The following is a 25,072-nucleotide window of genomic DNA, read 5'->3' as shown; positions in this document are numbered from 1 at the left end:
GCTCACTTATTTCAGTATTATAAATAATGCTAGGATAAATATCTTTGTTTAGGTATTTGGATTGTTTCTTTAGGAAAGATTCCAAAAAGTATGAAAGGAGTTCAGACATTTATGGCCCTTGTTATGTATTGCAAAATTGCTTTCCAAAAGTAGTTCTAGTCTGAGAGGGAAAGAAGGAAGGAAGGAAGTCTCATGGGAAGGTGCTGAAAAGCTGCAGAACTCATGCAGGTGTGTATATATTCTTAATGACATTCCTCTAGTTTGTGAAGGAGGTTAGTATGTAATTAATAGCATTTTCCTAATGTTCCATGAGGGGAATTCTGTTTCCTTCTTGTTTGGTCATGAGACATTTTGTTGTTACTAAAAACTTTGATGAAAACTTGTCAGTAAGGAAAGTGAAGGTTAATCACCAATTACATCAGAATAGATTGAGATACTTCATATATTTTAAAAAAAAAACCAAAACTACCAAAAGCCATTTTCATTTAAATATTTTTTAAAAATAAATTATTAGGACTTTAGTCACTAGGGAAATATCCAGCTAAGTTTCCTGTGAAACCAGTGAGATTTCATGCTTGGCAGGCCCTCTGGTGAGGTTGATCTACAGACAGTTAAGCAGAGTTTGCTTTCATCTTAGAATGTGGAGTAGGCATCTCACTGTGTGCAAATGCTCAGACTCTTGGTAGAACCTCTTTTGCTGCTTCCTTCCTCTTAAGTTATGATGATGTCTTGTGATGATATGTATCCTGCAAGGTGTATCTTTTTTTTCAGAACAGTTTTCTTTCTTTCTAGAAATGTTACCACTTCGTGTTTCAGCGATACCGCCTGGAGCATTACACTGTGACGTCGAATTGGCTGGCGTTAGGAACACTCTTCCTGTTCGGGCTCCTGTCTTTTTCTCGCTCTGTGGCACTGTTCAGAGGTAGATGTGCAGACAGTAACTTAATCCACAGTCACTTTACCTGGTTTTTGCTTGATGCGTGAATGTTTAATATATTTCAGCTTAAGCCGAGGGACTTTTCTATGCGGAGAACCTGTGGACTTCGTATTAAGAATGGGATGTGACATCTATAGCTTAGGACTGAGGAGAAGATTGAGAATTCCTTTTAGTGTGATTAACTATATGCTTCTTCTCTATTCTTACTTTTTTTTTTTTTCCTTTTAAAGAATGAATTAAGGAAGCCTTAAACATAGGATGCAGAGTTGAGGCTCAAGTCCCATGATTATATTCTTTCTTATAATCTTTATTTGGATCCAGAATATTGAAATTGGCTCAAAAAACATGAAATTTAAAAGGTGGAGGGTATAGAGAAGGGCAAGAAAGCAACTGATTTCTGGCCAAGATTGGGCCTCTGCTGTAATCATCTTCCTGACTGCCCAGGCATTTGATGCCAGTTGAGTGGGCTTCCTGCTGGAGTTCCTGTGTGCCTCTCACACGGATCGCAGTGGGATGCTAACACGCGCTGTAATTAAATAGGAGAATCTCAGCTCTCTCATCTTCGGCTTTCACACACCCCCTCCCTTCCAGGGTATCATGGACCCCTTGATTTGTATCCAGAATTTTATCGAATTGCCACAGACCCCACCATCCACAGCGTTCCTGAAGGCCGGCCCGTCAACGTCTGTGTCGGGAAAGAGTGGCATCGCTTCCCCAGCAGCTTCCTTCTGCCTGACAAGTAAGCTGCCCTTTAATTCTCAGAGTTTTAAATCGAGGTGTAGAAACAGCAAATCTGTGGCAATGTTGTCTTAGTTTTTCCTCCGCTTTGGATTCATCAGGAGTGTTTGCGTGATTCACCATCTTGGGCAGCCATGGGCAGCGTGCCGAGCACCTGGGGCCTCTGTTTGGTGATGCACCCTGCGCTGCCCTGATCTTCGAGGACGTTGTGGGTCCTGGGCTCCTACTCGTGGCTCTTCCTGAGGATCCGTGTTTAACTTTTTATGACTAACTCATGTTAACCCACTTTTGAAAGTGGCTTAAAAACTCTCGGTGTGTAGAGTGTTTTTAGAGAAGACACATTTGTTGTCCAGCGACAGTGAGCGTTCTCTCCCACCATATGGACCCTGGGGAAAGCTGTGGATAAGACCTGTGCACTGCTTTCCTTCACGCTGTCTGTGGTTGGATGTGATAGATAGCATGGGCTCCGAGTTCCTTTGTGTCTGCTTTATTCAGGCAGAGAAGAGTCCTATTTAGGGAAAAGAGAAGTCAGGTTAAGATGAGTCATATTGTTCCATTTGGGGACTGGCTGCAGCAGCTTAGCTGGTGGTAATATCTTTTTCCTTGATAAAGATCCTGTATCAGTCATTAATGATTAATTAAAGCTTGTTTTTTAAAGTGTTCGCTTTAGCCTTTGCCTTTTCCATCTGAAACAGTTTCATAACTAAAGATACTTTTGAAGATTACTCAGGAACAAAGTAGTTTTCCCACAGTGAGTCCCTACATTTCACTGTTTCCTCTCTATGCCTGATGAACTTGCTTAAATTTTGAGAGGTCCCCTGATCACATGATAATTGGCAATGAACTTTGATGTTTCTCTAGTTGTTTGATGGTATAACCACTATTGCAAATTTCACTGCTGAGAGTTGGTGAAATGGTATGAAAGATCTCAAGTAGAAAATTTCTCAATGATCTTGGATTGAATTGTGACCTCTGCCTCTATGCTCTGTGGCTAAGGTTTCACAGAAATATTTTGTCTCCAAGTGAAATATTTTTCACATGAAATTTCCTTTTTTTGCTTCTGTATTTCAAGAATATTTAGCAATATGAGCCCCCTGTGTTTTTCTCATTCTTCTTATTTGTGTTTTTGACAGTTGGCAGCTTCAGTTCATTCCGTCAGAGTTCAGAGGCCAGTTACCAAAACCTTTTGCAGAGGGACCACTGGCCACCCGGACTGTTCCTACTGACATGAATGACCAGAACCTAGAGGAGCCATCCAGATACGTAAGGGGATACTTTTACTACTATGACAAGAGTTCCACCCTTAAAATCTGTTAGCATTCGTAATAGAGCTTTGATGAAATGAGAGTTTTTTAGGAAGTGATTTCTTTAAGATGAGGGATATAACAACTGTTGAGAAAGAATGAAGAGTGTCATTTTTATTTTCAAATGACCTCCTTTATTTTCTATGTAAAATTTTTAATTCAACCTATTTTCTAAGCTGGATCAGAAAATTTCTTATGTTGAATTTCAAGCCATTTTGAAACACATTCTGCAACTCTTATCATCCTTGGTCCATGAAAATACCTCCTGGGGAACGTTCAAGTTACCCATAGACCTTTGAGCTAATGATTAGTATATTCTGGTTTTAGCAAGTGGATAGTCATTGAGGGTTCTTCTCACACCAAGTCCTTGAAGCAGTGTGTGTCAGGGCCATGCTCTTGTACACACTCATCTTTACCCACTCTGGAGCCCATGTAGGTTCCTTTGAGAGATGACACTTTCACCATTAGATACCTGTAAGATCTTTGACTGCGGAAAAGGTGAGAGCGCTAAAGATAATGTTCCTGGTTCCCAGAGATGGTAAAGGACCATTTTATAGAATTATTAGAAAGCACTTATTTTTTTGGCAGCCTGTTTAGCAAACATTTAAGAATTTAAATGTCAAATACATTTCCCTTATGACATATACCTAAAGCATGAAATATCAGGACTTTCAATTCCCGTTCAGAGCAAACCTGTAGCCACAGCTGGCCTTTTGTCTCCCGGACTGGGGCAGGTTAGATTTCCATGGAGACCCTCAGTTTATGGGTGAGATTCTTACAATGTGAGCTTTAGCTTTGTAAGCTATGAGAATGGACATCATAAAATACATTTTTGACTTGGCTCCCTGAGAAGGTAGGAAGTATATTCCACTAAGTGACTTGGAGTTTTTTCTAACTGAAGCCTCTGATTCCTGTAACAGTGAAAATACTCCTGGGTGGGACAAACTGCTATTAGCCACTTTTATTTTAGCTGCAGATACTCTCGTGAGAGCAGGCTTTGATGCACAGGGGCTCATTATGGGGACACTTGATAGTCAAAAAGATAGGAGAATATGCTGTGATGAGGGGAGATATAATGAATTAATAGTGATATTGTTGCAGCTGTGTTTTGGGAAGAGATAGTATAGGATGATTCAGGAAAAAAAATAGAGTATGGACTTTGGAGTCAAGTAGGCCTGGGTTCTAAACTCTGTTGCCTACCTGGTGACCTTGAGCAAATTAGTTAATATCTCTGTTTAACTAATTTCAGTTTCTGTCTGTGAAGTGGAAATAATGATACCTACTTTTGGAAGATTAATGTGAGATTGGATATCATGTCTTTCTGTCATATATAGCATAGTGTCTGTACACAGATTTTCCCACAAATGTTCTTAATTTGATAACAGTGTATCTGATGGATTAGAGGTAAATGAACCCTTAAGAGGATTTATAATCTGCCCAAAGCTATCTCTCCTTCCTTAAATTTATTGTTCCCCAACTTGATTTCTATTACAGTCTTTTCAGACTCGGTTTTTCTATCCCAGGGACTTTGCTTCTCTTGGTAACGGTACCTGGACTTCCCTTGTCTACCTTCTCATGCTACCAAAGCTCTTCCTCCCTGAAGCCTTTCCCAACTATTTAAGTCTGTAGTGAGCAGTGTCCTCCCTTAAATTGATCTGTGTAGCTCATTTAGCCATTTAATTTTGTTGTCTTATTGCCATTTAAATATTTCTGATGTGTATGTCGTCTTTTTGGCCATCATACTGTGAATGCTATGGAAAGAATGACCGCTTCTGTTTCTTTTGTATTCACCATAGTGGCTAAAATAGTGCTGTATATCTAGTAATTAATCTATACCTGCTTTCTGGCTTGAGGAATGAGTATTCATCATGGTTGGGATAATGATGTTGAGAGAAAGCTGGCTATAAAACCCACAGGTCCTTACAGGCACATGAAATGATGTTCAACATTGCTAATTATTAGAGAAATGCATTTCAAAACTGCAGAGAGATATCATCTCACACCAGTCAGAATGGCCATCATCAAAAAGTCTACAAATAATAAATGCTGGAGAGGGTGCGGAGAAAAGGGAACCTCCTAAGCTGTTGGTGAGAATGTAAATTGATGCAGCCAGTGTGGAAAACAGTATGGAGGGTCCTTAAAAAATTGAAAATAGACTTGCCATATGATCCAGCAATCTCATTTCTGGGTACATATCTGGAAAAAACAAAAATGCTAATTTGAAGAGATACATGTACTTCAAGGTTCATAGCAGCATTATTTACAGTATCAACAGACACACCTATACACACACACTGGGCTATTACTCAGCCATTAAAAGGAATGAACTATTGCCATTTGCAACAACTTGGATGAACCTAGAGAATATTATGCATAGTGAAGTAAGTCAGACAGAGAAAGGCAAATACTATATGATACCACTTATATGTAAATCCAAAAAATAATACAAATGAATTTATATACAAAATAAAAATAGACTCCCAGACATAGAATGCAGATTTATGGTTACCAGAGAGGAAAGTGGGGATGGAGGGTACAAATTAGGAGTTTAGAATTAACAGGTACAATCTGCTATATATGAATAAGTAACAAGGATTTACTGCATAGCACAGGGAATTATAATTATATCCAATATCTTGTAATAATCTATAATGGAATATAATCTACAAAAGCACAAAACTCCCCTGAATCACTATGCTGTACACCTGAAACTAATAAAATATTATAAATCAACTGTACTTCAACTTAAAAAATACTACAGTGGCCTGTTGTACGTTTGGTATGCTCTGGTCATTGGTTGTCGCTGGTTAGACCATATTTCCATATTCTCTGCTCAAGATACCGTTCAGTGACTGTATTAGCTTTACCCCAAAGGTAGAGATTTTCCAGAATCACTATGGGAGTCAGCAAAACGCTAGGTGGTAAAACCAGGGACAAGCAGGTCCTGCATGCACTCTGAGTGTGCAGTGTCTATCACTGTGCTCGTGTGCCTTTCTGTGACTGAGTTTCTTGCAGAGTTCCCTGGATTTTCCTGTGTGGTGGGGGAAGTGCCCTTCAAATCCAGTCCACTCACCTTTGACCCTTTGGAAAGCAGAAGACACAGTTGGTGGCTTACTGTGGCTTCTACATGAACTATGATCAGGGATTACTTTCTTTCAGTTAACGGTTTAAAAAGACATTTGTTTTCCTTTGATGATACAAGTGGTAAACACTTATTGAGTAAAATAATGAACGCTACCAATAAGAAAATAAATCAGCTGTAATCTAATTTGTTGTTGCTGTTGTTTAGTCACTAAGTCATGTCCAACTCTTTGCAACCCCATGGACGGTAACTCTCCAGGCTCCTCTGTCCGTGGGATTTCCCAGGCAAGAATACTGGAGTGGGTTGCCATTTCCTCCTCCAGGGGATCCTCCTGACCCAGGGATTGAACCTGCATCACCTGTATTGGCAGGCAGATTCTTTGTCATGAGCCACTAGGCAAGCTCATAATCTAATTACCCAAATATTAAACCACCATAACCATTTTAATGGTTTCTTTTTCTCCACTTTTTTCTCTTGCATTCATATGTGCATTTTTATGTAAACAAAGATCTCAATTATTTTGAAAAATAATGTAGTTCTTTAAGGTACCAGGATCAAGACTGTAGTGACCAAACAACTTTGCCTGACTTGTAAGAGTTCACGTTGTACTACATTTGTGTTTTACTCCTGGTATCAGTCCTGGTTTGAAGTACAGGTTCATTCAAACAGGCAAAACAATCATGTTCTCTGTCTTTCCTGCACAGGTGGAATAGCAGCATTATTTTAACTTGCCCTTTGGTTCTGAGTAACATGTTTTAGTCAACCTTTGGCTTCAATGCTCAGTGATACAGTCTGTCTTCTATTTCTTGTCTGAATGGAAACTAAGAAACATGCCTGACCTCCTGCTTTTCCCTATGCTCTGTTACCTCTGAGGTTAGCAAGAATTAGGAGTGTTTGTAAAGTTTCTGTGGTTTCTACTGTATTGTTATAATTATACTGCAGCAGGTTTTTTTTTTTTTTCCTGCGTATTCTTTCATGATAGTTACTGAGTAGCTGTTGAACATCCCATTATTGACCAGGTGGCATTATTCAGTGATACCTACCAAGATTCTCTTTCAGAATCAAGATCTGAATTTAGAAGATACCTTCAGTGTCTCTATTTCTTGACAAATCCAAATTTTTGTTCACTATTCCAAGGTGAATGATAACATTCGGTTCCAAATCTGGTATCTAATTTGGGAACTACTAAGTCAATGGGTAGAGTTTGGAATAAAAATTATGTCTTCAGGAGGGAGCTTAAAGACTTTTCTCTGACTTTGGCTTAATGCTTAAGCAGATTTTCAAGAAGCTTGTCCATCTGTTACCATTGAAAAAAATAAAACTGGTCATTGATTAATTTTTTCCCCAAATAGGAATATAGTCTGTTCTGCTATAACATGATGTGTGGTTGCTGAAGATAATAGTGTGGAAAGCCACAAGTCTTGTGGGAAAAATGGAGTTAAGGACACAGTACTCACAAACTTTGTCAGTGACATATGGAAGAGATTTGTTGTTGTTCAGCCATTAAGTGGTGTCCTACTCTTTGCAACCCCGTGGACTGTAGCTCTCCAGGCTCCTCTGTCCTCCACTGTCTCCCAGAGTTTGCTCAAATTCATGTGCATTGAGTTAGTAATGCTGTCTAACCATCTCATCCTCTGTCGTCCCCTTTCTCCTTTTGCCTTCAGTCTTTCCCAGCATCAGGGTCTTTTCCAGAGTCAGTTCTTCACATCAGGTGGCCAAAATATTGGAGCTTCAGCTTTAGCATCAGTCCTTCCAATGAATATTCAGGATTGATTTCCTTTAGAATTAACTGATTTGATCTCCTTGCAGTCCAAGGGATTCTCAAGAGTCTTCTCCAGCACCACAATTCGAAAGCATCAGTTCTTTGGCACTCAGCCTTCTTTATGGTCCAACTCTCACAACTGTACATGACTACTGGAAAACCATAGCTTTGACTGTATGGACCTTTGTTGGCAAAGTGATTTCTCTGTTTTTTAATATGCTGTCTAGGTTTGTCATAGCTTTCCTTCCAAGGAGCAAGTGTCTTCTAATTTCATGGCTGCAGCGCCCAAGAAAATAAAATCTGTCACTTTTTCCCATTCTATTTGCCATGAAGTGATGAGACTGGTTGCCATGATCTTAGTTTTTTACTGTTGAGTTTCAAGGCAGCTTTCTCACTCTCCTCTTTCACCCTCATCAGGAGGCCCTTTAGTTCCTCTTCCCTTTCTGCCATTGTTGTTTAGTCGCTAAGTCATGTCCTACTCTTTTGAACATCTGGAAGTTCACGGTTCACATATTGCTGAAGCCTGGCTTGGAGAATTTTGAGCATTACTTTACTAGCATGTGAGATAAGTGCAATTGTGTGATAGTTTGAGCATTCTTTGGCATTGCCTTTCATTGGGATTGGAATGAAAAGTGACCTTTTCCAGTCTGTGGCCACTGCTGAGTTTTCCAAATTTTCTGGCATATTGAGTGTGGCACTTTCACAGCCTCAGCTTTGAGGATTTGAAATAGCTCAACTGGAATGCCATCACCTCCACTAGCTTTGTTTGTAATGATGCTTCCTAAGGCCCACTTGACATCACATTCCAAGATGTCTGGCTCTAGGTGAGTGATCACACCATCGTGATTATCTGGGTCATGAAGATCTTTTTTGCACAGTTCTTTTGTGTATTCTTGCCACCTCTTAATATCTTTTGCTTCTGTTAGGTCCATACCATTTCTGTCCTTTATCAAGCCCATGTTTGCATGAAATGTTCCCTTGGTATCTCTAATTTTCTGGAAGAGATCTCTAGTCTTCCCCATTCTGTTGTTTTCCTCTATCTCTTTGCATTGATCACTGAGGAAGGCTTTCTTATCTCTCCTTGCTATTCTTTGGAACTCTCCATTCAAATGGATATATCTTTTCTTTTCTCCTTTGCTTTTCGCTTCTCTTCTTTTCACAGCTATTTGTAAGGCCTCCTCAGACAGCCATTTTGCTTTTTTGCATTTCTTTTTCTTGGGGATGGTCTTGATCCCTGTCTCCTGTACAATGTCACGAACCTCATTCCATAGTTCATCAGGCACTCTATCTATCAGATCTAGTTGCTTAAATCTATTTCTCGCTTCCACTGTATAGTTAGTCATAAGGGACTTGATTTAGGTCATACCTGAATGGTCTAGTGGTTTTCCCCACTTTCTTCAATTTCAGTCTGAATTTGGCAATAAGGAGTTCATGATCTGAGCCACAGTCAGTTCCTGGTCTTGTTTTTGCTGACAGTATAGAGCTTTTCCATCTTTGGCTGCATTATATGTGTTCAGTTCAGTTCAGTTGCTCAGTCGTGTCCGACTCTTTGTGACCCCATGAATCACAGCACGCCAAGCCTCCCTGTCCATCACCAACTCCTGGAGTTCACTCATACTCATGTCCATCGAGTCCGTGATGCCATCCAGCCATCTCATCCTCAATCGTCCCCTTCTCCTCCTGCTCCCGATACCTCCCAGCATCAGAGTCTTTTCCAATGAGTCAACTCTTCACATGAGGTGGCCAGAGTACTGGAGTTTCAGCTTTAGCATCATTCCTTCCAAAGAAATCCCAGGGCTGATCTCCTTCAGAATAGACTTGTTGGATCTCCTTGCAGTCCAAGGGACTCTCAAGAGTCTTCTCCAACACCACAGTTCAAAAGCATCAATTCTTCGGCACTCAGCCTTCTTCACAGTCCAACTCTCACATCTATACATGACCACAGGAAAAACCATAGCCTTGGCTAGACAGACCTTAGTCAGCAAAGTAATGTCTCTGCTTTTGAATGTGCTATCTAGGTTGGTCATAACTTTTCTTCCAAGGAGTAAGCGTCTTTTAATTTCATGGCTGCACTCACCATCTGCAGTGATTTTGGAGCCCCCCAAAATAAAGTCTGACACTGTTTCCACTGTTTCTCCATCTATTTCCCATAGAGTGATGGGACCAGATGCCATGATCTTTGTTTTCTGAATGTTGAGCTTTAAGCCAACTTTTTCACTCTCCTCTTTCACTTTCATCAAGAGGCTTTTTAGCTCCTCTTCACTTTCTGCCATAAGGGTGGTGTCATCTGCATATCTGAGGTTATTGATATTTCTGTGTTAAATGGCTAAAAATGCATAAATGCTACAATAATACGAAAGTTTACTCTGAAGGAGACCTCACGTATGCTTCTTGAAGTGGCATTAGGAGGGCTGTAGCTTGTGAAGTAAGGGTTATCTGAAATATGACAGAAAGTTTTAATACCAAATATGGATGATATGGATGGGTATGGCTCATAACATGCAGTGAACTGAAGAAGCTGGGAGATATTTGAGTGTGGGCACTTTGTATATATCTGGACTGATAGGTTCAATTGGCTGCAGTTTTCTGGATTCATCTAATTTTTCTTGTCGATTTAACAATACATAAGCGAATGTGGAGAGTGAATTATACTCATATTGTTCAGTTGCGTTGGAACAAATGTGCGTATTCAAAACAAATGTTAGAACAGAACTGATTGTAAATTTTTTTTTGTCTTTAGCCCTGCTTTTACCGTTTAACCAGTGAAAAGAATTATGGTTTTGGAAGGTATCGGTATCATAAAATTTAAAGATCTTTTTCACTTTATGGGTAAAATAACTGGGGCTTGGGTTGTAACCTGACAAAGGTTAGTGCTAGGATAAAAGCTTGGTTTCAGGATTCCCCAGTATTATTTTTATTCTTTTCATGCCTCCTGTTACTTCCAAATCACGTATAATGTATCACTTGAATATGTTTTCATGCAATGGTTAATTATTCTTTCATGTGGAAGGACTGAATAGACCCTTAAGTGGTTGAGCATTATATTTTTAAGAAGTTATTTTTCATTTCTAGAGCCCTGTTACATGTATGCCAGATACTTTAAATAATTATTGTGTTTATCAAAAGAAATGTTTGGTGTCCACTCCCTTTTTTTAATCTCTTCCTTCTTTTAGTCTCTCTTTTAATCATTTTTCCTACTCTTATTCAAAGTCCTTATTTGAGGAGAAAAGTAATTACCTGATAGATATCCTTGCTAATTGTTATTAGCCTTAAGTTGAAGAGCAGGCAGATTAAAATTGCTGTACTGTGTGCAGTAGAGTAAAATTGGAATCCACTCCGCATTTAAGTATGTTTGAAATGCTTCTTTAAAATTAATTTACTCATATCCATTGTGTTGGCATTTAGAAATGAAGTGATGTTTTCATGATCTTTAGTGATTGAATGACCCCAGCATTTTACCTGTGAGTTTACGTTTTTATAGTGAAGTAAATTCTTCCTTGTGAATTTAAAGATTCATTCAACAAATACACATTTATCAAGGCTTTATGGGAGGCAATAAAACTATAAATCTGTAACTCTGGGTAGCAATTACTTTTTAAAATTTAATTTTAGTATATATAAAATAAATGAAAATCCAGAAAAGTACTTGAAATCTTTCCCTATCAGATGTTTCATCCTAGGTCCCAGAGTTCCTATTTCAAAAATAGAGAGAGAGAGAGAGAGAGATGATCACAGGATTATATTGATGTCTGGCAAAATGATGTAGTGGCAAGAGCACTGACTGGGTTGGGAGTTAGGAGAACCTGGGATTCTTTTCTATAATTCAGTGAAATGTATTTTATTCTTATATGATTTCACGCGTCTCCGAGACCCTTGAAATAGCTTTGCGTCTCTAATTTGCTGTGGCTACACCTAACTTCCAATTGCAGTGTTTAGATTTCAGCTTCTCCCATGACCTGTTTTCTGATCACGATGCTTCATGGTAGCAAATGTTATCTTGCAAAATGATTTCTGGGCCATGTGACCTGATGACCAGGCATGGAAGTCTCTCTGCTGTTTCTGCCCCGAAGGAGATGAGCATCTGTGTCATGGCACCTGAGTGTGATGTTTGAGAGCTGAGAGGACATGGAGCACACTCCATCTCTGGCAAAACCCCCATGAGAAAAAGCTGTGAGAGTATTATTGCCCCATCCCCTTGGCCCACTACTCCCCGCCAAAATGCACACCTTCTATTATTGATGTCTTGATCTCTGGCTCAGGCCTTTTTTTTTAAGAGTCTGTATTTTTGTTTACCTCTGGGATAGCCTTAAATTGTCATCCTTAATGTGTAATATCCTTACATCTTCCTGATAAGATGTAAACAATGCAATAACTGATTATCAGTAAATCGTTTGAGTTCCCCTCCCACCACATTTCTTTCTCTTTTGCTTTAGAGGTGCTGATTTTTTCTTCTTCAAAGCTTCCAGTGGGTTGTTAGAAATGAAAAGAAGTCACATTTCTTTCAAAATGAGTCTTAAACACTTGTATTTTACAAAATTTTAAACTAAGGCATATTTTTAGCTTCGACAGCTGGTTGATATGTAGCCTGTGACTAATGAAATGAAACACATTTTTGTTTCACCATCATATGTTAATGTCACCCTACAATTTTGTTATTTTTGATGCAAGAAAGAATGATTAAATCTGAAGAAACAAAAAAAAAATGAGCTCTTTGGTTACAAATCCAGCCTTTTGATTTTTGAATTGTAGATGATGTGGTATGGAGTATGGTCTCAGATTGTGCACTGAGATATTGATAAAATCTAGAGAAGAAACTATTCTTTCTGATTCTCTTAGCCCTAAGGGGCAGTAGTCACTTGGTGTTACTAGTGGTTCAAACTGAGAAATCTCAGACTCTAAATAGTCACAGTAAAATGTATGATCCAGATTTTATAAAGAAAAATCCTTATTTCCAAAGACAAAATCCTAGAACATAAACTAATAGGTTAATGTTGATTTTCTTTGGGTGGTAGTGTTATAAGTGATTTTTTAAAATGCATTTTAAAGATATTTTGATAACAAATGATATTTTACTTTCATAATTTAAAAAAAATTACCATAATAAGGGCTATAGATATCACATCTTTGAAACTACCAAGATCTCTGGTAGCCTTTACAAATAAAACTCAGCACGCAGTCAGCTGACGTTAGGTTTTTGTCTTTAAGCACAAGAACATTTCACTCAGAGTTGGAAGATAGATTTTCTGTTACTTTTTTTTTTTTTTTACCTCGTAGGCTTCTGGCCTCTTAAGTCATGTCAGTCACTGTATCTAAGACTACGTTTGCTGCTCTTTCTGAAAACTAGATGTAGATTGCTTCAGAGAAATAGATTTGGTTTATCTATTGCAACCTATGAGGGAAAAAATATTGAAAAGCCTAAAACTAAAAGAGAATGCTGCTGTGGCCAGTTCTTCCAGACAGGAGGAGCGTTAAAGAATTTATTTTTCTACAAAAATAAAATTAAATAATTTGGTTATTGCTGAGGTTTGGACAAAAGGCCGTGTCCATCGAGTTGAGAGAGCGTCTGTGGACAGGTGCATCCCCGGCAGTCCTGGATCACTGGCTTAAAAAGACAGCGACGTGTAGGTCTTATGAGCACAATAAGCATTCTCTCATCTGTTTATTCTTAACTATTTTTAAACGTTTTTCATTTTGTTTCTTCTTTATTCATCTACTGATTATCTGACTCTTTATTGTTCTAAATTTTGTGCTTAAGATTCAAAGGTGACAAGAAACATAGTCTCCTGTCATTGAAGAAAAGTCCTGAACAAATGGAAAAGGAAAGAAAAAGTTTATGGGGATAAAAAGGAATTTGGAAAACTCTGTAAGAAGCAGAAAAAAAAAAAGTTTTTTCAACCAGCATTCCCTGATAGTTTAAAGGAAAAGTTTAGGGACCATAAAACAAAAGCATGTATTTTGAAAAGGGGACAGTCAGAAAATAAGAGCTTCTGGAAATTAAAAATAAGATCTAGAGATTTTAAAAATCAATAATAGCTTGATTAGAGGCCAAAGTTGAAATCTTCAGTACAGTGACAATACAAAAACAAAACAGAAAAACAGAGAGAAAATAGGAAAAGGAGAAAAGATCAGAGAATCCAGCATCTAGCTAATAGGAAGTCCAGAGAGGGAGAACAAGTGAAATGGGGAAAAGAAAATTGCCAAAGAAAACGTGAGGAAATTGCCCAAGAACTAAACGATACTGCTTTTCAGTTTGAAAGAGCCCACAAAGTATACCTAAAATGATGAATGAGAAGTGATTCATACCCGGATCACTAAGCACCAAAAGAAGTTAATGTATATTATTATTATTATTTAATAATTGAAAACTCAAGAGCTACCAGAATAAAGCATTGGAAGAGCTGAAAGTTGCCTCTGGGAAGTGGGACCAGGCAATGGGAGTGTACTGCTATTTTTCCTAATAAGCTTCTTATACCATGTAAATTTTGAACTATGCACATATGTTATTTTACTAGACCTAAAGATGAATTTAGAGAAGCCCTTAAATCGTTTCCTCGCAGTTCAGTAGGCGAGAGAATTCTAAAATATTTTTCAACAGTGTAATAAGTGGCCCCGTCTGCTGTGGAAGCGCAAAGTGGGAAGGGCTCTTCCTACTTCCTGTTTGGGGGCAGCTTCACATGAGAGGTGGCAGAGGATCTGGGTCTTACAGGAGAATTACTGGTTCCCTGGAGGAGGAAGGAAAAGGAACGTTTTCCATCAAAGGGAACAGCATGTGGAAAGCCTTGAAGTATGAAAAAGCATTGAGTGTTTAGGGGGAAATAAATGGCTTGAAGTTTCTAGATTTTAAGTAATGGGGCAGAGCATGTTTTATTTCTTGTTTCATTTATTGTCATTGTTTATGTATGTGACTGTGTTCTGTAACAGATTATACACTTATTTAAGGACAGGAGTTTATGCATCTCCACAGTACCTCTCTTAGGGCTTATACATAGCAGATAGTTTAAATATTTAACTAAATTAGCCCTTCATTTAATCTTCTTGAACTCAGAGAGGCCTCCCCAGGCCCTGGTAATAGTAGAAACTTAGACTATCTAGGATTTGAGACGGAGAAGGCAGTGGCACTCCACTCCGGTACTCTTGCCTGGAAAATCCCATGGACGGAGGAGCCTGGTAGGCTGCACTCCACGGGGTCATTAAAAGTCAGACACGACTGAGCGACTTCACTTTCACTCTTCACTTTCATGCATTGGATAAGGAAATGGCAACCCACTCCAGTGTTCTTGCATTGAGAATCCCAGGGACAGGGGAGCCTGGTGGGCTGCTGTCTGTGGGGTCGCACAGAGTTGGACACCACTGAAGTGACTTAGCAGCAGCAGCAGCAGCAGCAGCAGCAGCAGCAGCAGCAGGATTTGAGCAGTGTCCTTCTTCAAGGTCTGGGTGTACGCTGATTAGCGTACGAGGTTACAAGCCCCTGGAGGGCAGCGATCACATCCTTTCTCAGTGATGCCTTCCCACCAAGGCATCACTGCAATGGCCCAGCATTGGCAGATAGTAATTGGATGAACCTTTTCACTTTTATTAACAGATGCCAGACTGAAAGAGAGAAATGCTCCTGCTTCCTCTTGTTTTAATGAGATCCTTACATGACTGAAAACCCTGATTTCTATATTGGTCTCTGCCTGCCTTTAGTGAGGAAGAGAGCTAAGTAGGTTTATTTTATCTACCAAGATTCCAACCCACTAAAAAGATTCATATTATTTATTGTCTTAACATCATAGCATTAACCGTAAGACTGGTTAGCAGTTTATTTTTTAGAAAACAACTTTGATATTTTCTTGTGATTAGTATTGTTTCTATTATTTCTCTTTCAAGTCTCATCAACATGTTTAGTCCTCTCCATTTCTACTCTCACACTGAAGGATTTTCACGAGGATTTCACGAGTTTTTGGCATTCAGTTTATATTATTTGGGTTTGTTTTTGAGAAAGATATACGCTTCTCTTATAGATACAAGTTTACCAGTTGAGTCACATATACCATCCCCCCAGATCTTGAGGCTTTTTGCTGCTTTGTTTTCATTTTAAAAAGCTTTTTATTTTGAAATCATCACAGATTCACAGGAAGTTACAAAGATATTAATAGGACAGAGGAGGTACATGGACCCTTCATGCGGTTTCCCCTAGTGTACCTATAGTATAATTCCAAAACCAGGAAATTGACATTAGTACAGTTCTGTGCCACTGTGTAAATTCATGTAACACCACTGCAGTCAACTGTTCCATCACCACTGTACTGCTTCTTAATAGTTACAGCCCGTCTCTACCATCACTAACCCCTGGCAACTGCTAGTTTGTCTCTATTTCTGTGATTGTGTTATTTTGAGAATTTTACATAAATGGAATTACATAGTGCGTTACCTTTGAAATTACCTTTCCCCCCTCAGCATAATGCTCTTAAGATCCATCGAAATTGTATACTTTAGTCTTTATATCTGAGTAGTATTTGATACTATCGATATACTATGGTTTGTTTAAACATTTACCTATTGAAAGACATTTTGGTTGTTTCCAATTTTTGACTCTTACAAATAAAGCTGTTATACATCTTTGTGTACAGGTTTTTGTGTGACTATACATTTTAATTTCTCTGGGATAGATGCCCAGGAATGTGATTGCTGGCTCATATGGTAGGTATAATATATGTTTAGTTTTTCAGAAACTGCCAAGCTGTCTTCCAGATTGGCTGTACCAGTTCAAGTGATGTGCAGAAATCTTACCTCCCTTTGCATTCCTTTACCTTCCCCTGTTTATGATATAATTGTCTTAAATATTTTCTCTACATATATTGAGAACAACATTAGAATATGTTATAATTTTGCTTCCACCTCTAAACATAATTTAGAAAATGCAAGAGAAGGGAACGCTTTTATTTTTATCCATATGCTTAACGCTTTCTGCTCTTGATTCTTTCCTAATCTTATGTGATTTCTTCTCTTATCATCATTCTGTTTCACGAATTTCTACAGCCATTCTTTCAGGGTAGGTCTGCCAGCAACGTGTTTTCTTGGTTTTCTTTCATCTAGGAACTTAAAAAAAAAAAATTTTATGGTGTAGTTGATTTACAATGTTGTGTTAGTTTCACATATACCCCAGAGTGATCCAGTTATATATATATGTATATTTCAGATTCTTTTCCATTATAGATTATTACAAGATATTAAACATAGCTCCCTGTGCTGGACAATAGGCCCTGGCTCCTTATTTTATATATGTAGGGTGTATCTAGTTTACCCCTCCCCACCTCTTTCCCCTTTGATAGCTATGTTTGTTTTTAATGTCTGTGAGCCTGTTTCTGCTTTGTAAATAAGTTCGTTTGTATCATTTTTTTTAGACTCCACACATAGGTGATATTGCATTTGTCTTTGTCTGACGTGCTTCACACAGTATGATAATCTCTAAGTCAATTCGTGCTGGTGCTTGTGCTCCGTTGCTAAGTCATGTCCAACTCCACTCGACACCATGGACTGTAGCCCACCAGGCTCCTCTGTCCATGGGGTTTCCCAGGCAAGAATAGTGGAGGGGCTTGCTGTTTCTTTCTCTCAGGGGTCTTCCCAAGCCGGGATCGAACCCACATCTCCTGCGTTGGCAGGTGGATTCTGTACCACTGAGCCATGAGGAAAGCCCCTAGGTCCAGCCATGTCACTCCAGATGGCATTGCTTCATTCTTTTGGTGGCTGAGTAATATTCTGTGGAATATATAAAATTACAACACATCCTCTCTATTCATTCATATGTCGTGGACTTTTAGGTGGCTTCCATGTCTTCGCTATTGTAAATAGCGCTGCTATGAACACTGGAGTGCATGTGTCTTTTCAATTTTAGAGTTTTCATATTTTCCAGATAATATATGCTCAGAAGTGAGATTGCTGGATCCTGTGGCAGTTCTATTTTTAGGTTTTTAAGGAACCTCCATACTGTTCTCCATAGTGGCTACATCAATTTACATCCCCACCAACAGTGTAAGAAGGTGCCCTTTTCTCCACACCCTCTCCAGCATTTATTATTTGTATACAGTTTGATGAGGCTGTTCTGACCAGTGTGTATCCTGGAAATGTTTTGATGTTCCCTTGATATGGAATTCTAGGTTGACAATTTTTTTCATTTAACACTTGAAAAATATGTCCATTTCTCTGGCATCCATGTTCTCTGATGAGAAATCCGCCGTCACCCTAATTCTTTCTCCCCTATAGGTGAGGGTCATTTTTCTCTGGCTGCTTTTAAGAGTTTTTCTTTGTTCACAGTTTTCAGAAGTTGAATTATGATGTGTCTTAGAGTATATATTGTTGAGTTTAGTCTGTGTGGGGTTTACTCAGCTTCTTGATGCCATAAGTGTAAGTCTCTTGCCAAATTTGGAGAGCTTTTGGCCATTATTTTAGTACCTTCCCAGCCCTGCCCTCTTTCTTCTCTCCTTCTGGGGCTCAATAACATGAGTGTTAGATCTGCTGTTGCAGTTTCACAAGCTCCTGAAGCTCTCTTCTCCTCCCCCGACCCCCAGTTCTTTTTCTTTCTGTTATTCCAATATTGTATTACTCTGCGATTCTGTTTTCCAGTTCACCGATTCTTTCCTCTGATTCCTCTGTTGTGCTGTTTAGCACGTGCACTGAGCTTTTAATTTCAGCTCTTGTCCTTTTTATTTCTAAAATTCCCGTTTGGTTTTTCTTCCTTTGTTTCTTTGGTGAAACCTTTTCTTTGCCATGACTTTCTGTTCTTTTGTTTCAGGCATATTTGTGATTGCTCATTGAAGCATGTTTATCACAGTGGCTTTAAAATCTTTGTTAGGTGATATTAACATCTCTGTCATTTCTGTGTTGGAGTTTGTTGTCGTTTGTCGTGTCATGAGATCTTCCTTACTTTGGAACCTGGGTATTTTGAGTATTATGAGACTCTGATTCTTCTATTTTAAGCTTCTGCTTTAGCCAACCTCCTCTGACCCTACTTTGATGAGAAGAAGGGAGTGTTGCCTTGTTACTGACAGTTGGGGATAGACGTCCACCTTCCCCACTTGGCCTCCACTGATACCTGGGGCTGGACAGGGGTGTTTGTTACTGCTGGATGGCAGCAGGGGTTCAGGCTGTCTACTAGTCTCTAGTGATATCACCTTGGCTGTTGGAGGGCAGCCATGCCTTTTCACTACTCTCTGTGTAGCCTCGACTGATGCCACGAGTGTGTGTGTTTGTGGAGGGGTCATGGCCTCATTACTTTTGGGCAGTAGTGAAAGTTCTGACTCTCCACGGGGCCCTCTCCAGCACCACCCTAACATTTAAGAGGCTGGCTGCCTCATTACTGCCAGGGAGGGGGGAAGTCCAGGCTCCCTGCCTGGCTTCCAGCTGTTGCCATGATGTGGTGAGGGAGGAGGGAAGCTGTTGCTGCCCACCTCCCTACTGGGTCTTCTCTGACACCATCCAGGAGGCGTCCCTCTTACAGCCTGATGAAGGTGCAAAGCTCGCTTCTCTCCACTGGGCATTTACTGTCAGAGGAATGGGTGGAATGATCTGTTTTTGAGGAAGTGTTGGCCAGTATGTTAGGGTTCTCAAAAGAAACAGACCAATAGAATGTATGCATATGTGTGTGTGTGCATGTATATATGTGAGTGTTTGTATGTATCAGAGAGAGATTGATTTAGGGAATTCACTCACAGTTGGTGGGGGCTGGTCTGAAGTTTGCAGGGTCGTTTGGCAGACTGAAGACCTAGGGAAGAATTGATGTCGCAGCTCCAGTCCAAAGGCAGTCTGGAGACAGAATTCTCTTCCTGGTGGGGAGGAGGGGGTGAGAGAATACTTGTTTTTTAATTAAGGTCATCAGCTGATTGGGTGAGGCCCATCCACATTATGAAGGGTAGTCTGCTTTACTCAGAGTCTACTGCTTTAAATGTTAATCTAATCTTAAAATATCTTTGTAGCAACATATTTGGCCTGATACTTAGATATTGTGGCCAAGTAGGCTGGCACATAAAATTAATGATCGCTCTTGGAATAGAGTGGTTATTGTCTAAAAGTATTGTTCCTGGAGTCCTGAGGTTCCTAGCCAGTCTGCCTTCTTTCCTCTACTCTTTGGAGTTGTCTTGTTTGTTTCATGTGTCGTGTCCAGGGTTTTCAGCTGGACTCAGCAGAAGGAATGTGGAAAAGTGCCTTCTCTGGTTTTTTTTTTTGTCACCTTCTTTTAACAGATTAAATGCTTCATTGATATTTGAGGCCATAGGTTTTTATTTCTAATTCTCTCCTCTGTTTTCTCCTGAAATTTAAATTCTCCCCTCTGTGCATGTGTGCTTTTTAATTTTGTTTTATTTTTGGCTGTGCTGGGTCTGCATTGCTGCTCTCTAGTTGCAGTGCACAGGCTTTTCACTGCTGAGGCTTCTCTTGTTGCGGAGCACAGACTCTAGCGTGTGTGGCTTTCAATTGTTGTAGCCCGTGGGCTCAGTAGTTGTGGCACTCGGGCTTACTTGCCCTGCGTCATGTGGACGCTTCCCAGACCAGGGATGGAACCCATTTCCCTTGCATTGGCAGGTGGATTCTTAACTCCCTGGATCACTTGTGTGTTTTTAAAAAAATACCAACTTTTTTGGACTAGAGTGTCTAGTCTGTGATTTTCTCTGGGTGTTCTTTTCCTCCAGATTTTTGTTTGAAATTTTCTTCATCTGGTTGGAGGTTTTTCTAAGCACATTCACTCTTAGTGAGATGGATTAATATTCTGATTCTTGCCACAAATGCACTAGTCTATAAGTCATAATTCAGAAATACAGTCCTGTGATTTGGTCCCATTGTTTGTATTCTTCTGTTCACCTCCCTTATCTTTCTCTTCCAAACTTCTGACCTTTAACTTGGAAAGAAATTGAAAGTATCATCTCTTGGCTTCAGAGACCTTCAGCATCCTATCTGTGACCTCAGAGTCTCTCAAGACACAGTCTTGCCTTCTTCGGTCCTTTGTTTCTGATGTGAGTTGGCAGAGTTTAGCGTTTGGCCGATGTATGTCTTAGCTGGTTTGCTATCAAGTTTGATGTATTGCAGGAAGACGGAATACTTTTCTACTTTTCTTTTACCCGTGTTAGGTCTGTTTTCACAGTCAGTGGCATTTGCAGAGACTCTAATTCAAAGCCTGGGAACCACAGCTGCTTCACATAACATAGCCTCTTCCACCTGCCTGTCTGTCTGGCTCACTTACACCTGTGAGTCTTCCAAAGGTAGTCTGCTATTCCTGTCATGCCACTCTTTACGGCTGCCCTGCCTCCAGCTAGTCTGCCAAACCACTTTTCCAACTAGGGTTCTTGTTTTCTACAGGAGTTCTTGCAGATTGAGCAAAGGAAACCTTCTTATATTTCTTTTTATTTTGTTATTGCAACACAATTTTCACATGGCTGTTTACCCTCTCTAATCCCATATTATGCACCATCTATTTCCCTTTAAAAACCAAAATCTAAAAATCTTTTTTAAAAATCCACTTATAATCACCACCCAATTATCTGTTAGTAGAAAAAGCTGTTTATTAATAATGCCTACTCTTGAATATGTTTTACTATTAATATTTTGGGAATTCACAGAATTTCAAATAAACTAAAAAAGCTACCCATTAAAACCCAGCATAAGAATCATCAGAAAATTATCACCTTCCCCAGTCTGTTTCCCCTTACCTTGCTTTTTCCAGTATTCATGTACAGAACACGTTATAGGTTGATGCTAAAATGTTAACCTAGGCAGAGCTTTGTTTATTGAATTTACAGTGTTTTGAATGGGTGATGAAAACAACTGCAAAAGGTTTGACTTTAAAAAGCCATTTCCTCTTCTTGGAATGCAAAATATATATCAGGAACTGATAATAACACAATCAACTAATAAAGCAGAGAAACTTATAATAGAAAATTATGTGAACATGTTTTCCCAGCTCCAAATGATTAAAAAATTAATTTTCTGTTATTTTTTATTTTTACTTTGGCACAATTGTTTTATTCCATTGGCTGAATGCCATTTAAAGTTTCTTTACCTTGTATTGTCCATCTCAGGTAGTGAACTCCTAAAGGGCACATATCTATCTATATGTTTGTCTTCCTTTGGTCCTCTTTTAAATTACAGTGACAATATAAAAACTTTAAAGGAAAATCAAAATTTTTGACAAAAATGGTGTGTATCGCTTTTTGTATATATGACTCAAGTAGAATTTTTTTCGAAGTTGAGTGATTTTTCTTTTGTTTCTTAATTTGGTAATCAATAGATTTTTTTCATAAAGGTGATAATGATAGTAACTTTACTTATAAAAACTAATGAATCTCATCCTGTATTATAGATGTAATCTTAAAATGTTGTATATAGACTGGCATTTAAAAAAATCAAATTTATGAGGAATTCTCTGGCTGTCCAGTGGTTAGGCCTCAGTAATTTCATTGCCGAGAGCCTGGGTTCGCTCCCCGATCTGAGACTTAAGATCCCACAAGCCATGAGACACAGCCAAAAAAAAAAAAAAATCAAATTTAGAAAAGAAACCCTGAATTTGCTGTTGTAAAACAAAAGGAATTAAACAATTTCCATGATTTCTCAATTTTCTAAAGATGCATTTCATATAAAATAGTAAGTTTGTTTATATTGAGATGTGTCATTAAAAGCTAAGGGATATGTAGATTGGGCTTCATTGAACAGCATTACCACTGTTCTGGGTATTTACTTGCATATTTATTGATAAAGCCATTGGAATTGAAGAAGCTCTATAAAAATTTAAAATTTCTTCAAGCACACAAAATTTCCCTAACCCTTTACATTTTTAACAGTGTCAGGATAACAATGGTGATATCTTGGCTTTGAATCCCTGGATCTTAGTTCCCCGACCAGGGATCCAGCCCGAATCTCCTGCCATGGAAGTGCAGTCTTAACCACTGCAGCACCAGGCAAGTCCTAAATAGCTCCTTGAGCTCAGCCCATTCAGAGAACTGAATGATCTTATTTTGCCTTTGCCATTCCTGACAAATATGTCTTCAGCTATGTTCAGTGCTAGTAGTGAGACAGACTTTTTGATGGCTCATGTCTTGGCGGTACGGAAAGCAGACCCCGTGTATTTGTTACCTCTAGTACAGGGAGGTCTTTCAATATGAAAATACGTCTAATGCTGAGCCCCAGCAGTTTGAGAAGCGTAGAGTCAGCAATATGGAGTATATCTACAATTGCGATGGAATTTTTTCTCTACAGTAGCTGTTAGAGTTGAGAGGGATTTTAATGGTTTGCAGGCTAAGAGATAGTAAAGGTTAGACTAGGTTAAGAACTTCCCTAAATTGCAGAGCTGGAGCTAGAAGCAGAGTCTTCAGAGGTCCCATCTCTTAACGAGAATGGTAGTACTAGATAGATTTAAATAAGAATAATGCATAGTTGGGTGCAAGGGGTTCAAAGCATTATTCTGGTTTTCTGCTGGTATCATTTCAGAGAGTTAGCTGTCTCAAACACTTGTCCGTTTTATGATTCCTTGCTGACGTAATCCACATCTAAATATAGTAGGATTATATACAATAGGATTTCTTTATATATTTGTATTTTTTTATAATGAAATGTCATGGCTAAAATGGAGTCAGAAGATATCTTCTCAGAGGAGTTCTTCACAAGCGGAAGGTCTGCAAGCTTGCAGATCTGGACTTAATTGTCTCTAACGTCTACGCCATGAATTGAGAATAAGCAAGGAACATCCATGTGGAGTTTTGGTCTCTTCTTATGTGCGATTCTTCTGTTCATTTTCTGTGTCCTTCATATTCGCTAACCTTCATCCTAAGAGCAGGAGCGCCCTTGTAGATCTGAAGGGAGTTATATGTTCCGTCCACAGCAGTGGGATCCCAGAAAAAATTGTTCAAATTAATTTTTCCAGGCAACTCCCATACTTTAATTATTTTATTCTATAAAACATACAAGCAAGTCAACTCTTGCTATGATGAAGTGTCTAGCCTTACTCAAAATTAATAGCCAGTTTACTGGAGCTTGAACTCATTTTCATAGCTATGGAGACATTTTAGTAGATTTATCACAATTAATAAACAGCTGAGCAAAGTATCTAAAGTTTTTTCAACTTCAGTCCTCCCACTTTTCTTGGAGGTTATAGGACAGCCGATTTTGATTGATCTTTCACATTATTTCCTTAAACTCTTACTTTTTTTTTTTGATTGCACCACATGGTGTGTGGGAATCCTTGTGTCTCTGACTAGGGATTGAACCTGGACCCTCAGCAGTGAAAGCTCAGAGTCTTGACCGCTGAACCAGGGAATTCCCTCCCCTTAAACTCTTAGAGGATTCTTTCCTGCATTTGTTTACTGGAGAACTTTCAGTGACATTTGAGAAATAAGATCTGTTCTCTACATGGAGCTGGTTTCTCTGTGATGCTCCCTGAACTTCATGTTGGCCCTTGCCAGAGATCTCTATTTTTATAGCTCCGTGCGTCATTGTCATTTCCAGCTGATAAATGCGTGAATGCAAGTTCACATCCTTCCTGCCTTAGGACTTGTGGGGGCTTGGCTCCGGCACTGGGTAGACAGCAGGGAAGGTCACTGAGAAAAGGAGGTTAGTTCTTTCCTTGTCCCCCCATGACATTCTAAGCTGTGATAAATTTATTGTTTGGTACAATTGTTGAACGCAGTCCTATTGTTATTTTTTTCTCAATCTTCAACCTCCTCCGCAGCCTTTCTGTGGCTTTTGAAATCCACTCTCCCTGAGTTTCCCAACAGTGTACTTCTTTGATCCTTTTCCAGCAGCCTCTCTAAGGGATCTTTTCAGCCCCTAATCCTTCCACTTTCTTCTGCCGGTACTTTAGGCATCCTCCCAAGCTTTATCTGGGGCCCTCTGCTCTTCTCTTCCTTTTCCTACCCTTTCACCTTTTCCTCCCTCAATTTACTTTCACTTTTTAAAATTCATGCGCTCTTGTGTATGTGTATTAACATATTTATTTGGCACCTGCTGTGTACTTTGCACTATACTAGATTTTTGGAATCCATGAAATGAGATAGACACAGTCCCAACTTCCACAGAATTTACTCTTTCCCCAATTGATTCATAAATTATAATTATATGGTGTGTTAATGGAGAAGTACTGGTTGATATGAGAGCATGTAATTTAGGGGCCTGCCCTAGTTTAAGTGGACAGTGAAGTCTTTCTCGAAAATCATTTTTAGCTAAAATCTGAAGGGTGAGTAGGGATTGCTGAGGTAACAGCAGGGAGAATTCCAGGCAGTAAGAACTGT

General features: G+C 39.2%; 1 protein-coding gene across 2 annotated transcripts in view; it reads left to right on the top strand.

Annotated features, from left to right (window-relative positions):
• ALG9 (ALG9 alpha-1,2-mannosyltransferase) overlaps positions 1-25,072 on the top strand; it is a 109,322-nt gene that overhangs the window by 45,182 nt on the left and 39,068 nt on the right. For both annotated transcript variants that reach the window (XM_069554992.1, XM_069554993.1), the window contains exons 11-13: positions 793-922; positions 1,529-1,676; positions 2,809-2,938. In XM_069554992.1, the coding sequence (XP_069411093.1) occupies positions 793-922; positions 1,529-1,676; positions 2,809-2,938 (408 nt within the window). The remainder of the gene's footprint in view (positions 1-792; positions 923-1,528; positions 1,677-2,808; positions 2,939-25,072) is intronic.

This window comes from Ovis canadensis, chromosome 15 (genome assembly GCF_042477335.2).
Source record: "Ovis canadensis isolate MfBH-ARS-UI-01 breed Bighorn chromosome 15, ARS-UI_OviCan_v2, whole genome shotgun sequence".
Classification (NCBI taxonomy): Eukaryota; Metazoa; Chordata; class Mammalia; order Artiodactyla; family Bovidae; genus Ovis; species Ovis canadensis.
The sequence above is the reverse complement of the archived record's forward strand: the minus strand, read 5'-3'. Positions and strand labels throughout refer to the sequence as shown.